This window comes from Mustela lutreola, chromosome 2 (genome assembly GCF_030435805.1).
Source record: "Mustela lutreola isolate mMusLut2 chromosome 2, mMusLut2.pri, whole genome shotgun sequence".
NCBI lineage: Eukaryota > Metazoa > Chordata > Mammalia > Carnivora > Mustelidae > Mustela > Mustela lutreola.
Window position 1 is genome coordinate 80565518 of NC_081291.1, and position 16161 is coordinate 80581678.

General features: G+C 33.9%; 1 protein-coding gene across 3 annotated transcripts in view; it reads left to right on the top strand.

Moving 5' to 3' along the window:
- SLC4A7 (solute carrier family 4 member 7) overlaps window positions 1-16161 on the top strand; it is a 108812-nt gene that overhangs the window by 65851 nt on the left and 26800 nt on the right. For all 3 annotated transcript variants that reach the window (XM_059162430.1, XM_059162428.1, XM_059162429.1), the window contains 7 exons: window positions 562-719; window positions 2492-2579; window positions 3165-3311; window positions 7458-7564; window positions 9789-9963; window positions 13424-13557; window positions 14789-15034. In XM_059162430.1, the coding sequence (XP_059018413.1) occupies window positions 562-719; window positions 2492-2579; window positions 3165-3311; window positions 7458-7564; window positions 9789-9963; window positions 13424-13557; window positions 14789-15034 (1055 nt within the window). The remainder of the gene's footprint in view (window positions 1-561; window positions 720-2491; window positions 2580-3164; window positions 3312-7457; window positions 7565-9788; window positions 9964-13423; window positions 13558-14788; window positions 15035-16161) is intronic.

Below are 16161 nucleotides of genomic sequence, written 5' to 3' on the forward strand. Positions count from 1 at the left end.
ACTAGCGATGGCTATTTACTTTAGTTTTAAATAAAAATAAAAACAGTTTTTTGCCACCTAATGAAAATACCAAGGAATACACAGAGCTTTTTTAAAATAAAAAGGACTTAAAACAAAATATGTAAAATATAAAAGGGCTAATTCATTTCTAAGATTAAACAAAAATAATCATGAAATGAATAGTTTTTAACACTGTGTATAATTTCATGAGCCATTGTTAGTTTGTGAATATATTTTTGTCCTTAATAGTTTTTAATGAATAGTGCTATAATCACTGAAAATTTTCTCTAGTTTGTATGTTTGAAAATTTAGATCTCTGAAATAGTAAAGAAAAAACAGTTGGGAGCATTGTTTGATAGATGTGTTCTGCTTGCTTTTTTTGTATTTGTCTACTCCATTCTTTATATGTGTGAGAATTTTGGTGTTTTTACATCTATTAGATCACTGGTTTTTTTTTAGCAAATAGTAGCCTTAAAAGGAGTTTTTCTTTCCTATTTACTTCTAAATAGACTTAAAAATACCATACAAATTTGATTTTAATTATTATTTATTTGTCAATAGGTTGATATGAATTTCATGAGAAAAATTCCTTCGGGAGCCGAGGCATCTAATGTTCTGGTGGGAGAAGTAGACTTTTTGGAAAGACCTATAATTGCATTTGTGAGACTGGCTCCTGCTGTTCTCCTCTCAGGGTTGACTGAAGTCCCTGTTCCTACGAGGTAGAGTTGGTTCTGATTAACACTCTCAGATTTGCAGTGGTTAAATTTTATCTATTGGTTAAAAGGAGCATTTTTGCTTTTAAAAGCTTATTTTAATTGTTAATATTGTCATTGCACCGAATGCTTTGACTAGTAGAGCATAAAAGAGTTATCTTTCTGGAATTAAAAACAAAAAGAAAACATCCTTTTAAAAAATAATTAGCATTTATACCTTTATAAGAGGTTTGGTGCTTTAGGAGCTTTGGTTTAAAAGGCAGCTCATCATTTTAGACCTATTATCTTCTGTGGAGTCAGAATGGAATTGAATCTTCGCTGGGTCACTTTTTCTGGGAAGGTCAAGCCTGACTTAAATTTCCTAAGCTTCATTTATAAAATGAAGATGTGATTACTTCATAGGGTTGATTAAATCTAATAAAATGCCTCTGAATTAGGTAAAATGCTTTGTTCTGACCTGACCAAAAATTTCTGTTCAGTATACATAAGAATTAGCAAGTTGTGTTATAGGATAATCCGTTTATTAGCTACTGACTATATAAATTTAATTATAAATAAGAATTTTAAGAATACTCAAAAACCATTTTTTATAATAGTAAAGATGAAGAATTAATTGTAACTTGATTAGAGTATATGTGCCTATTTCTGGTATGTTTTCCTGGGTTACATTAATGGTATTGTATTAAGATAAGTGAGAAAAAGAATTCTGTAGCTTCACATTTAAATTCTCATGAAACAAGAAGATGAGCACTTCCAATTTGGGTGTGAATATTAATATCTTACTGTAGTGTTAATGAGGATATAACTAAGTACCAAGTTAAATACTTTTTATTTAGTCATTTATGAATAAATTAAAAAAATAATATGAAATTTGATGTTAAATTTGTGGAGTTGTGAATAAAAATTCTTTTTCCTTGCAGAGTTCCATTTTTTTAAAAAAGATTTTTAATTATTTACTTGACAGAGAGATGAAGTAGAGACAGGCTTTTTGCTGAGGAGGGGTGGGGCTCCATCCCAGGACCTTGGCTTGGGATCATGACCTGAGCCGCAGATGCTTAATAGACTGAGCCACTGGGACACCTGGGTGGCTCAGTTGGTTAAGCAGTTGCCTTCAGATCAGATCATGATCTCAGCATCCTGGGATCAAGTCCCACATCGGGCTCCTTGCTCGGCGGGGAACCTGCTTCTCCCTCTGCCTCTCTCTCTCTCTCTCTGACAAGTAAATAAATAAAATCTTTAAAAAAAAGAAAAACCAGACTGAGCCACCGAGGCCCCCTGCATAGTCCCTTACTTACCGCAGTAGAGTCTTTATCCAGACCATAATTTGAGGGATTATGAATTTTTTGTGAATACTCTGTACTATTTTATTAGGTAAACCTTACTTCTAAGTATTTAGTGGGATTGGTATTTCCATTATTCGCTAATTTACTTTTTCATCAGTACAGATTAGATAAAATTGCTTATTCAGATTCAAAAGGGTAAAGAAAATGGGAACTTTTATCATAAAACTCTCAATTCTCTAATTATTTTTTTACCCTAAAGAAGATGAGGAGCAGTAACTTGGTAGAAAGTTGATTATGAATGCCTTGCTTATTAGTTTTGTGGTCTGCTTTACTGTGAGTAGAGTGTCATCTTTTTCTCACTGATTAGTGTGGGAGGTGGGAAAGAGATCTGAACGTTGTTTCTGTGTTTATATTTGAATTATTTCTTTATGATTGCCTCGGTCTTTTTGTATATGTTGTTTTTATTAAAGTCTGTGTATTTTAATGTTTCTTTAGATTTTTGTTTCTGTTACTGGGTCCTGCAGGCAAGGCACCACAGTACCATGAAATTGGAAGATCAATAGCCACTCTCATGACAGATGAGGTAATTAAAATGTCCCAAGAGGTAGATACTCATTATGAATATCATATTATAAAATCTCTTAGAAGTGGAATTTCAGATCCTTTTCAAGCCGGCAGTGATTGTGAAACATACTCTAGTTTTCTTTTTCTTCATAGTGAAGCTTACAAAATTGTCCTTGCTGTCTGTACTATTTTATCTTATTATCGCTTCAACTATTTGCCTTTGGTAAGGTCTTTGAGACCTTTCTGTCAAGATCAGTGGATGCTTTTTGGTCTTTTTCTCTTCCTCTCCATCCCCCCGTATTTGGAGTTATTGGCCACTTTCTTGAAATTTTGTCCATCCTGCATTTCAGGATATCATTTCTTTGGGTTTTTCTCAGGATTTCGTCTTTTCCCCCTTCTTGCTTTTTTTTCTCCATAATTTCTCTCTTCCGTTTTTGAACCTTTTCACTGAACATGACTTATATTGACCAGGTCTGCTGTCTCTATTTGGGGCAGAGATTTTGTAATTAAGTGTTAGATTTATTTATCATATCTAAAGTGGATTTACTATGTGTAGAATTTTCTTTCAGCTTTAAAATCCTTTTACCCATTTTTTTTTTGGTAGATTTTTCATGATGTAGCCTATAAGGCAAAAGACAGAAATGACCTCTTATCTGGAATTGATGAATTTTTAGATCAAGTAACTGTCCTACCTCCAGGAGAGTGGGATCCTTCAATACGCATAGAGCCACCAAAAAGTGTTCCTTCTCAGGTAAGAATCTACACAATTCAGTGAATTACTTTTTCTTAGTTAAAATATTTTTGAATTGAATATTTTTATGATTCAGAAATCAAAACTATATATAAAAATGTAAACTCCTACCATATTCCATTTACCTTCTTATAAAACTCTATACCCACCTCCTGTGAGAGGACCATTTATTATTAGTTTTTTGTTTATCCTTCTAATTTTCATTCAGTACAAGGAAATATGAATACAGTCCTATTTCTTTCAATTTCTTACCAAAAGTTAACATACCACATGGACTGTTCTGCACTTTGCTTTTTTCATATGACAGTATATCCTGGAGATTCGATCATAATATATCCTAGAAATATTTCTCATTTTCTCATAGCTTTGTTATGGGTCATTTATGGATATCCTGTAGTTTGTGCTTTTCCTGGGCTTAGGCTTTTGCTTTTACAAAGCATAGAACAGTATTGATATGCCAATTTAGTCTTAGGTAGGTGTATTTATAGGGTAGATTCCCAGAAATAGGATTGCTGGCTCACATGGGAACTTACTTATAATTTTAGTTGATACTACCAGAATCCCTTCTTACTGGGTTGCACTGTTCTGGACTCCCACGCTGATGAATGGCCTTTCCCTACAGCCTCACTAACTGTGTTGTCAGACTTTAAGTATTTGTCAGTCTGATGGCTATCTTTATCCTACTATGTCAAGTACTTTAAAGTGGTTTTAATGTACACTTATGTAATTAGTGAAGTTGAATATTCTTGGTAATCTGTAGTTCATCACTCCAACCCCCCTCAAAAAAAACACCTTTTCTTAGTATTGAACTCACTTGTTGATCCTTTGGAATTTATTATGGTGTATTATGTGGAGTATGCATCCATGTTTATTTTTCATCTAAATTTTTAGCTGCCTTTTTGTTCTAGTTTATTAAAAAGTTAAGTGTTAAGTGCTGCTGCCTTACATTTTCTAAATTTCCATTTTCATTCAAGTCTGTTTCTAGAATTTCTTTTCCATAGCCTGTCTATTTATGGACCAGTTCCACACTTTAATTTCTGAGGCTTTTTAGCATATATGAATATCTAGTAGGTCTAGATTCCCTCTTGACCTATTACTTTTTCTTTTCTGAATTTTCTTTGCTGTTTCTGCATGTCTATTTTTCTATGTAAGCTTTAAAATCAGCTTTAATTTCCAGAAATAAAACCTGATTTTTCAAAAATTGTGAAATTTGTAAATGAACTGAGGGAGAATTAACATCTTTGTAACATTGAATCATTCAGGAATATGGTATGTTTTCCCCCACTTGTTTTCCTATTTCAAGTCAGTTCTTATGTCCTTAAGGAATGCAATAAAGTTCTCCTTATCTACGCTTTACACACTTCTTGGTGAGTGTATTCATTAGCATTTTGTCTTTATTGTCTCTGTTGTAAATGAGGGTTTTGTTCATTATATCACCAGTTTTTACTTTTATGAAGTAAATATGAACGCTATTTTAAGTAAATATTAAGGCTATTTATGAAGGCTATTTGTTGCTGTATGTTTCTTTCTGATCTTCCTCCCTTCCTAGTTCTTTCATTGTATGTAAGTTTTACAGTCATATCATCTGCAGTCAGATAATTTTATCCCTCCTTTTCTCATTCTTCCAGCTCTAATACATTTTCTATTGTCTAATTGTGTTGAGTGGTAGTTGACTTTACATGGGCATTTCTTTTCTTTTCTTTTTTAAATTTATTTATTTATTGTAGAGAGAAAGAATTCTCCTGTGTAGATGTGAGTAGAGTGGGTGGGATAGAAGGAGAGGGAGAGAATCTCCAGCAGACTCTGCTTCATCTCATGGCACTGAAACTGGGACCTGAGCTGAAACTCAGAGCTTAACTTACTGAGCCATCCAGGCGCCCCTAAATGGGCATTTCTGAATTTGTTCTGAACTGTAGTCCATGGTTTTTTTTTTTTTTTTTTTTTTGTTTTGTTTTGGTTTTTTTTTTTAAGATTTTATTTTTATTTATTTGATAGAGATCACAAGTAGGCAGAGAGGCAGAGAGAGAGAGATGGAGAAGCCCAGGCTCCCCACTGAGCAAAGAGCCCAATGTGGGACTCAATCCCAGGACCCTGAGATCATGACCTGAGCCGAAGGCAGAGGCTTTAACCCACTGAGCCACCCAGGCGCCCCTGAACTGTAGTCCATGTTTTTAATGTTTCTCTCATTAAGTCACTGACATTGGAGGCCAAAATACACATTTTTATCATGCTAAGAAAGTATCCTAATTTTTATTTCATTGATAATTTTAATATAAATGGGTGTTAAATTTTTTCAAATAGCCTGTTAGCATCTCTAGAGATGATTGTATGAATTTTATTTACCGATTATTTTGGTGAACCATAGTAAAGGAGTATATGATACGAAAACACTCTTGTGTTGATAGAATAAGCCCAGACTCAGCTTCAAAGTGCTGGTTGTCTCTAATATTTTGTTTGAGTTGTTTGCATCACTGTAAGTAGATTAGTTTGCAGTATTTTGTGCTGTCTCCATTCACGCTTTACATTTGTTTCATAAAGGTAAATTTGTAAATTTTCCTCTCCTTGTGGTGTCAAAACTTTAAATGGCTTGAAATGATTTGGTTCTAAAAGTTTGGAAGAATCCCTTTGTAAAATGTTCTGATTCTGAGTCTTTGTGTGGTGGGCTTCAGCAATATGCTTATTTCTTCTGTGGTGATTCGCTTGTGTAAGCTTTCTGTTTTTTTTTCTGGGGTCAATCTTAAGTTTTCCTAAAACATTACCTATTTCCTGTTTTTCTGGTATCAGTTTTGGGAAATTATGTATTATTTGTATATTACTCATTTCATCAAGGTTTTTTAATTTATTTGCATAACATTATACAGTATGGTCTGTGTGTGTGTGTGTGTGTGTTTAGAAAATTTCCCTCAGTTTGAAGTTGCCTCCTTGTCATGTCTTTTGCTGAGTATTAGCTAATGGTTTATATTTTTTCAAATAGAGCAGCTTTTTACAACTTATTTCATTTTTTCCTTTTTAAAAAAAGCATTTTGTGGCTCAGTTTCTGCTTTTAGCTATTTTATTTCATTCCATTCACTTCATGAAAGAATTTTGTTTTCACATTTCCTGAGTTAGATATTTAATTCATTTATTTTTATCCTTTTGTTTTTCTTAATATAAGTGCTTAATTTTCTTGAATGATGCTTTTGCTATATCCCATAGATTGTATTACATAATATTTTTCATTATTTTTGTTTTTTAGGAATTCTGTAATTTTGTTCTCTCTTTCCTCTTTGAGCTAGGATATGTTAGTTTTAATTTATTTTCAAATGGTAAACATACAATTATAGATAAGTTTTACTACTGAACATATAAACCACGTAGTTTAAGCTTGTAATTTACTCAGAGCTTTTGACTCAGGGGATATCCAAGGATGAACACTCCTCCCCCACCTTTCTCTCTTTCTTCTGTTTTTCTTTTTGTCTCCTTCCCTCTTGCTCCCTGTGTCACATACAACCTTTCACCCCTATAAGTAACAAATTAGAAGTTAGCTTTTTTATCTTCAGGTGAGGGGGGCAGGGACATCCTTTATCATAAGAATCTTGAATTAGTAATAAGGTTTAATGGGAAATTTATTTTTATTAAAATGTATTTTAACAGATAACTCTTGTATTAATGTCTTCAGAGAAGTAGTTTGGTAAAATAAATATGGCATTTACTTTTTTATTAATGTAATAATACTTTTCATTAGTTAGCATGAACAATATTTTAAATATTCTGGTTGGAGAGATGCTTTATTGGATACTTATTTTCCTATGGCTGATTTGAAATAGTGTGAATGAATGTGTTTCATAGTATATTTGATATTAAATATATTAGTATATTTGATATTATATATCAGTATATAATTGTATAAATATACATCGTATATTTGATACTAAAATACAAAATATGAAAAGCCAATCATAAGCATAAATACTAATAGAGACAAATATTAGACGCCATTCTAAAGTGCAGTTTATTTAAAGTGGAGTTTATATTAAGAATCATTTTTTCTAGAAGTACTGATTAGATATGTAATCAACATAAGATCTCCTATTCCCTCTAATTCAAGGGTACCGTCTTAGCTTTTTTAAAACAGAATTCTGAAAATGTGTTTTTTGTGAAATGCAGGAAAAGAGAAAGATTCCTGTATTTCCCAATGGATCTGCCCCCAGCTCGGGTGATACTCCTAAAGAGGCCGACCACCATGCTGGGCCTGAGCTACAGAGGACTGGACGGTGGGTACAAATACTGATTCAGTGTGGGAGTCTTCTGGGGGGCTAGGGGTTGATTTGATGAAGAAGGCATAAAAATTCTTTTTTTCTTTTTAAATATATGGAAGTTAGTCTTATACAGTGTTTTTTTTTCATATTTAAAAAAGTATTTTGTAAATGTATGATGTTAAGAAAAATTATTCATTTTAAAATAAATTTACTAATATATACTTGGACTTTGAGTATTAGGTTTTAATTTAAAGTGAAAATATTATGGATCATACAGTAAGAATATTAAGCAGTTACATAGTATATAGGATGATTTACATTACCCATACAGAAGGTTCTTGAAGAAGGTGTGGAGTGCTATTAAAATTCTCCATATGAAGATAGAGAATTACAGGAATAGAGAGAAATTGTAACTGAGATTTTCTGTGTGTGTGCCTAGACTTAAAACTCTTAAATGAGCATTATATCAGGAGATAATGTAAAATTAGAGAGTGAAGCATAATTAAACCATGGTAATAAGCTTTAGAAACCTAGCTAGAAAAACTATTGAAGACGTTAATTTTTGCAATAAATACAGAAATATTGCTGGGTGCAAACATTGTCTTAAAATATTTTGTAGAAGTAGAGAAATGTTACAGTATTTCCATACCATAGCAAATCATGTGGATATTGATATAGTTATGTATTGGTGGTGGAGTGAACAGAAGAGATTTTGAATCTTAAATACTTGTTTAGCAAATCAAACTATTTTATACAGAAACATTATTAGGTGGCATTGATGACATGCTTAAAGAATACTATATAGAAGAAAAATAATAAATGGCATACTGAATATAAAATTTAGAGAAACTTAAAACTTACAGTTTATTCATTGCCTAATGTATTATAATCTCTACAATAGAAAATAGTCTCTGTAGAATATATATGAGATCGTCTCTATCATAGAGAATAAGATTGCCCTGGTGTGGAAAGTGGTGGTCTAATACTACCTGTTAGTGTTATTTCTTTAGATCTCTGACTGAGATAGGGTTAGTGATTGAGAAATACCAAGTAGGACTCCCATTGATTTCATGGTCACACAAGAGCCTCCCATAAAATATAAAACAGTTGTTGATTTGAATATACAGTTTTATTTTCTAGATTAGCACCTTTTTTATTGCAAGTTGATTTCCCTTGCTGTCACATTTTTTATAGAGTAACTTATACTTATCAATGTGTGCTTAGTATTTATTTCAGTATTAACTTTAAATAAAGGTAGAATGATAAACCTTGAAACATCCAAAGCATTTTAAAGCATAGATTAATTTTTTGGTGTATTTTCTACAGAGTGATTGTATGTTTTATGAGTCACAAAACCTTTTTGAATTACTGAGTTGTCTCTAGTATTTACTGAGTACCTACTATGTCCTAGACAGTGTTCTAGACACTGGTGATAAAGGCAGTGAACAAGAAAAAGCCCCTATCCTTCACAGAGCTTGTATAAGATGTATATAAGAGTCTGATTAAAAAAAAAAAACAAAACCACACATTAAAATGATAAGGCTTTAATGTGCAAATACAGATTTTAAATTTCCTAATTAAAACCTCTTAGTTTTACTAATGTGTACATGAACTTGAGTATATATTCAGTAAATTAAATGCTCTGAAGTGGTTTTTAGGCTTTTCTCCTGGACAAGAAATACTTATGTTATTGAGGTACTAATATTAAAAGTCATTAGAATTATTTAATTCACTACTGACTGAGTCTAAGCACAACATACTATATTCATATTAAAGCGTATTTGGGGGACTTAGGATATATATTATAATTGCCTTCCTGGTATTTCTGATATTTGCCTTTAAGATTTATAATGTAGATAATAATTGATAGAATTGCTTATGCTCATTTTCATGAATGGAGTGTTAGGTCTTACTTATTTTATTGTATATTTTCTTGTGCATTTGTGTCTGAAATTACATTTACTCATATAAAATCATTTACCTGCACTCTTCTTAATATATAGTCCATAAAATACAGATGTTTATGTGTCTTTTAACTTAATGAGATCTGCCTTTCCTCTATCCGTGGATTAGACTAAATGAGTGTATCTTCTATAATTTATATCATGATTTAAATAGGATATTAATTTTTGTTGACGAAACACTAGGCACAAGCAGTTTTATGTAGCCCATAGTTTTAGTTTGAACTAGCTAGAATCCTCTAGTGTACAGTTTGACGAGTTTCATCTCACCTATTTAGGCTTTTTGGTGGTTTGATACTTGACATCAAAAGGAAAACACCTTTTTTCTTGAGTGACTTCAAGGATGCATTAAGTCTACAGTGCCTGGCCTCGATTCTTTTCCTATACTGTGCCTGTATGTCTCCTGTAATCACTTTTGGAGGGCTGCTTGGAGAAGCTACAGAAGGCAGAATAGTGAGTACAAAGATTGGTAGTGGCCAGGCTCTTAGCTCTTCAGAGGCAAGTGTGTGTATGCATTTGTCTCACTATTCATACTTTCATTTGAAGAGTCTACCCACAGCATGATTAACCTGTCCCAAAGCAGACTTCCCCCAAAGGTAATTGCTATGGAAAACATGGGGAAGCCATTTGAGCAGGAGAAGATGCACAGTTGAGGTAAAAAATAAATAAAATAAAAAAAGAAAAAAGAGAAAAAAAAGAAAAAAGTTTAACCTGGCTTGCTGGATGAATGGTTTTATAAATTGAGTAAAAGGCTTGTACTGTCTTTGTTGTGGGGAGTGGGGAAGGGTTGCCTGTGGGAGACAAATTGAACTGATGCCGGGTGGGTCATGGGTGGGGGAATTTACCAGCAGGGCTACTTGATATTCTGTAAGGCATCATAGGATTAGTTAGAGCCATGCAATTATTAACTCATCAGCCCTGGTGGGTAGGCCCTGACTCCACAACTAGTCTTCAGAAGTTGTAGACAAATGGTGGATTTTTAGTGTTATTTTGCTGTTATTAAATTTTTGTGAAGGTAGATAACATTTTAATTAGAAAGTATAACTGAAAACTGTACCCATATTTTGATATGACTAAAATGAAAGTTTTTATGATTTTTTTGTTCTTGGTAATGCTGTATAAGGGGCTGTGGGAGGCATGATAACAGAGTATCCAGTGCTTTGTAAACTGCTGAAAGACTAATTTTTTTGTTTATATACATTTTAATGGCATGTAAATGAGATTATTTGTAATTCTTGAGTGTATTTTATTTAATTGTATTTACTCTTGGGAGGAAATTCATTTTTTACAGATAAACGATTTAAATAAGTAATGATAATTATTCAATTAAAATACTTCGTGAGCTGAACCTGAGACAGACTTGACAACTGAAATTTCCTTTGAAACTATACTGGTTTTGATTATTTAGATTCTTTTACCTTATTCTGCAGTAATTGTATCAAGGGAATCTATTTTTAGTAAGTTGCTTTTATATGCTGTCTCAAACTGTACATGTAACTCTGCTGGTCCCCTGGAGATGTGTCCTGTCTGTTACTATCACGGAAATGCTGCTTGCTTTTTGACTGTCCAGCACTGCCTGCCCTTCTCATCCTGCTGTTTAGTACCACGTACATGTGGGAGTGCTTGAAGCATTGGGGGAATGTAGACAGCTGTGAAATGGACCCTAACTGAAGAGAAGAAGATAGTGTATATGTAGGTAACAGGTCATGGTGTGCTGTGCCACATGTGAGTGAGATCAAGGAAGAGCTGTAGCAGCTGAAGTACCAGGAACAGAGAAATCAGGAGTATTGCACAGGAGAGTGGTGGGAGATTATGCATTTGCTTTCAGGTGCTTTATTGGAACCTCAAGTAGAAGGTACAGTTCCAGAGTTTGTAGAGTGGCAAGGAGGAAGAACAAAGGTTGGGAATAGATGAGGTTAACAAGGGAGAGATTTTACAGTGACTGGAAAGGAGAAAAAGTGGGAAGTTACATTTGTGGACTAGAGGAAGAATGAAAATGAGGAGAAAAATGGCAAATTAGACATGGGCACTGTCAGAACTTCAAAAGAGGAATCACCATGATGTGATTTTGCAAAAACCAAAATAGAGGCTTTGAGAAAAAGAGTAAAGAGGAATGTGGAGTGGTCAGTGCCATGCAGTGGCGAGGTGTATGGGGAGGATAACGGTAGGGCTTCTGATGGCTACAGTGGAAACTTGGGAATGTCACGAGGGGAAGGCGGGGTGGTGGGGCAGTGATTTCTTTAGGGAGAGAGACCTTTCAGTTTGGGAATAAACACAACAAAATTAGAAAAAGAATAGATCTGGGTAAAGGAGCTAGTGTATGTGACAATAAGAGGTTGGGAGAGCAGTGGGGGTGGTGGTGAAGGGAAGGTTTCATCTGGGAGGTTCTGCCTCTTCAACATGATCTTTGGAAGGAAAACTGTAATTTTGTGCCTATCCCTCTCACCCTCCCCCCCTTAGCATTTCTTTGCCATCTCCTTGGTTCTATTCTGAATTTTTTGCTTTCTATCTCTGTAGACATTATTTAGACATTTTTTTCTTTGACTTGAGCTCTACTTAAATTCATTCCTAAATTATACAGTCTAATTGAACTAAGGATTTTATAATGGCTTAGCAGTTAATATGGACACTTCATCTTGCCAAAAATATGTGAGTTTGATCCTATTTTTATAGTAATAGTTGAGTAATGCTTTTACTGCATACTATTATTTTTGTGATTTTGATTTTGGAAGACATTGTTATTACTGATGATGAGATTTACTGACATTTATTGAGTGCATTCGTATGGCAGCCTGTAGGCTTGCTAGGTGTTTGCACAAACATGGCTTCCTTAAGTTCTCTTGGCTTTGGTCACTCCTATTTAAAAGAGAGAAAGGTTGGGCTTAAAACATTTGAGATAACGGCTGTGGCTTAAAGTCTAGTAGAAATGGGTCTCCTGCTCCAGTCTGGTTCTGAAGCCCGCTCTTGCCTGCTGCTCTGCTGCCTCTGCCAGGTCCGGGAGGGGCGTTTCTCATAAGCTGCTTTTCCTTGCCTTACCAAGGATGGGCTTTTCCTCTCTTGAGAGTGCCTTCCGTTGACCTTGATGTTTGTAAATGGTAAACTGCTCTTCTCTCTCTAATCCCTCCCCTTTGTCTAGTGGCATAGGCTGTACCCCTTATTGTCTAATAAGTTAAAAGGTAATGTTGGTAGTGGTACAGAAACGAAATGCTCGCTTTAAGTAAAACTCTCCTGAGGCTTTCATTTTCTTATTTTATCTTTTTTAACCACCTCTTTATTTAATAGTTGCTGTGAGTTTTTTAAAGAGATTTTCCATCTGTTTTAGGGTAAAAACATTTTATTTTTGATATCTGTTAGTTAAGCCCATCATATAAAATGAATTTCTTTAAAATGTGTAGAAAATTGCCTTTTAGAAATCATTTTGAGAACGATGGCATCAGTTGTTAATTTCTGATTTATTTACTTGAAAGTGTTTTTGTGCACACCATATGGAATATTTAATGTTTTCTGTTTTTTTAAGTGAACTCTTTCAGACATAACAAAAACATCAAAAATAACAAACGTCTTTGTACTCCCCACAAACTTAAAAAATGAAATACCTATAGATAGAGTTAAAATCTTTATATCTCTCTTGCACTTAGTCCTCCCTCCTGGCCTCCCACAATAATGTTTTGAATAAAGGTTGATTGTAAAAGTTCACTTTTAATATGAAAAAAAGCAGTTTTCCCTATGTATTTAAATGTATTTGTAATTTTCCATATTGAAAACTTAAATTTGACTTAAAAGTTGTGTCTGCTTTATATTTTTAACTGCTTGATTAGTATTTTTATTTTCCAGATGTCTTATATGTATTTTGGTAGGTTAGAGATAGGTTTATGATGTATTACTTCTATTCATTTCTTTTTTCCTTAAACAGAGTGCAATAGAGTCTCTTTTTGGAGCATCATTAACTGGGATTGCCTATTCGTTGTTTGCTGGGCAACCTCTAACAATATTGGGGAGCACAGGTCCAGTTTTAGTGTTTGAAAAAATTTTATTTAAATTCTGCAGGTATGTAATTGTTATTTACTTATCATATGTGTATAATTACATTGTTTATTAACTTTAGTTAAAGGTACTTTATGTATTTAGTAGCTGAAAAAGAGGACCTGATATATTATATATTTTCAGAATTTTGGGGCTGCCATGTAGTTGACTGTACTCTGGTCCCTACTATCATTCCTACCTCAGTCACCTTGAGTATAAAATCAGTGGATTTGAGTCCTGGTCAACAAATCACTTGGGCAATAAGAATCTTATGTTCTAGCAAATTTAAACCCACTAAGGTGTTAAACTCATTGTTGATTAGTTGGTATGTTGCTCATACAAAGGAATTTTAAAAAGAGGTGGATCTTGGAGGCTGAAGCTGACTTTAATCTATCAGGCCATATCAATCAGACAGCCATAGCTATCTGTTGTGTTGTGGTCTCCACTGGCTGGGTCATTCACAGTGGGAATCAGTGCATGGTACTATAGCTGGTAGACTTGGAATTTGACATGGCCAGTACCGTTCCTTTTGTGAGACAAGTGTAGTTGAATATTTTAGCCTCAAACAACTTAAATTTAATTAAATATTTGATTCATCTAACTCATCTTGTTCTGATTCTTTCTTCACTGAACAAGCTGATTCTGATTGCAATCTGGCATACTAAGTACATAGACTGAGAGGGAATGCAGTGTCCTGAAGTATTCTGGACCCTGTGGTCTTAAAGTAATTTCTTACTTGACACTGAGTTTAAAAAATGAAGTCACTTCCTGCAGTGACACTGGTGGCAAGGGGGATGGTATTGGTGGTGGTGGTGAAGGGGACAGGGATGTGGTTATTATGTTGACAGAGTTTCTGGGTCTTTAGAGAGTCACGTCTAGTTGTCCTACAGAATGTACATCTGTCATTTACTCCTTAGAACTGATTTCAAAGTGAGGTCTTTCCCTGGTGGTCTAGTGGTTAGGATTCGGCGCTCTCTCTCTCAAAGTGAGGTCTTTGGTTTTGGAATGTTAATTACCTGGTAGACTTTCACTGTAAATCTTTTGTATAGGTAAAATATAACCATTGTAATTCTGTAATCTTCAGTTACAGCAGAAACGTACAGACAGCTTTCTTTAGTTGTTATTTTTATCTGGTAATTTGCTCTTTTTTTCGGGATCTTATGTTTCCATACTCTTTTTATTGCTTGTTATGAAATTTTAATAATACTTTGCCATGTGTGTATGTTTATCATGTCCATGTTTTTTTCCTAAACAGAGATTATCAGCTTTCCTATCTGTCATTAAGAACCAGTATTGGTCTGTGGACTGCTTTCTTGTGCATTGTTTTGGTTGCAACAGATGCGAGCAGCCTTGTGTGTTATATTACTCGATTCACAGAGGAGGCTTTTGCGGCTTTAATTTGCATCATATTCATCTATGAGGCTTTGGAGAAGCTCTTTCATTTAGGAGAAATATATGCATTTAATATGCACAACAATTTAGATGAACTGACCCACTACTCGTAAGTGTATTCCATTTTCCCCGGTATTAAAATGTATTTTTGCAGAGATGTTTGAGCCAAAAAAAATGAATTTATTTGCATTGTGATGCTCATTGTATATCTAGCTGTAACTACCCAACTAGCTATATGGAGGTTGACTTGTTTATTACAGATGAGATTTTACCAGAGCACTCCATGAACATAAATACAGTTGAACAAATTCAATCATTTTTATTCCCTGAAACAACTTACTCAAGTATGTGTATTTTTGGTCTTCTGTTTGAATTGAATCAGTCAATTTAAATTTAATTGGTAACTGCGATCTATTTGAATCAGGCAATTATATTAGATCTTGTATTCTTTAGCCAATCCTGATTGTAGGATGTAATATTTCTTTTATTTTTTTCTTTTTTATATATATTAAGATTTTATTTATTTTTTTGGGAGAGAGAGAGAGAGATGGAGAGAGCACAAATGGGAAGCAGAGGGAGAAACAGGTTCCTCGCTAAGCAGGGAACCCGGGGCGGGGCTCCATCCCAGGATTCTGGGAGCATGACCTGAGCCGAAGGCAGACGCTTAACCAACTTAGTCACCTGGGTACTCCTCTGTTTCTTACATTTTTCGTATATTGCATTTGCATTAACATTTTGAAGTCTGATAATTTTTATTTGAAGTCTGATAATATTTACTTTAAAGTTTGATAAAATTTTATCTTATTAACATTTTTTGAAGTCTAATAATTTGTATTTGAAGTCTGATAGTATTTATTTTTAAAGTATAATTTCAGTATACTCTCGTGTAATATTTCGTGCAGTACTTGTGATAAGAAAATCATGAATTGAAAATATTTATTTATTTATTTTTTTTTTTTTTTTTTTTTTTTAAAGATTTTATTTATTTATTTGACAGAGAGAAATTACAAGTAAGCAGAGAGGCAGGCAGAGAGAGGAGGAAGCAGGCTCCCTGCTGAGCAGAGAGCCCGATGCGGGACTCGATCCCAGGACCCTGAGATCATGACCTGAGCCGAAGGCAGCGGCTCAACCCACTGAGCCACCCAGGCGCCCATGAATTGAAAATATTTAAAGACTCTAGAATAAAATAAGATTTGAAAAGTAATTATAGTAGTTAGAAATATATTCATTAAAGTC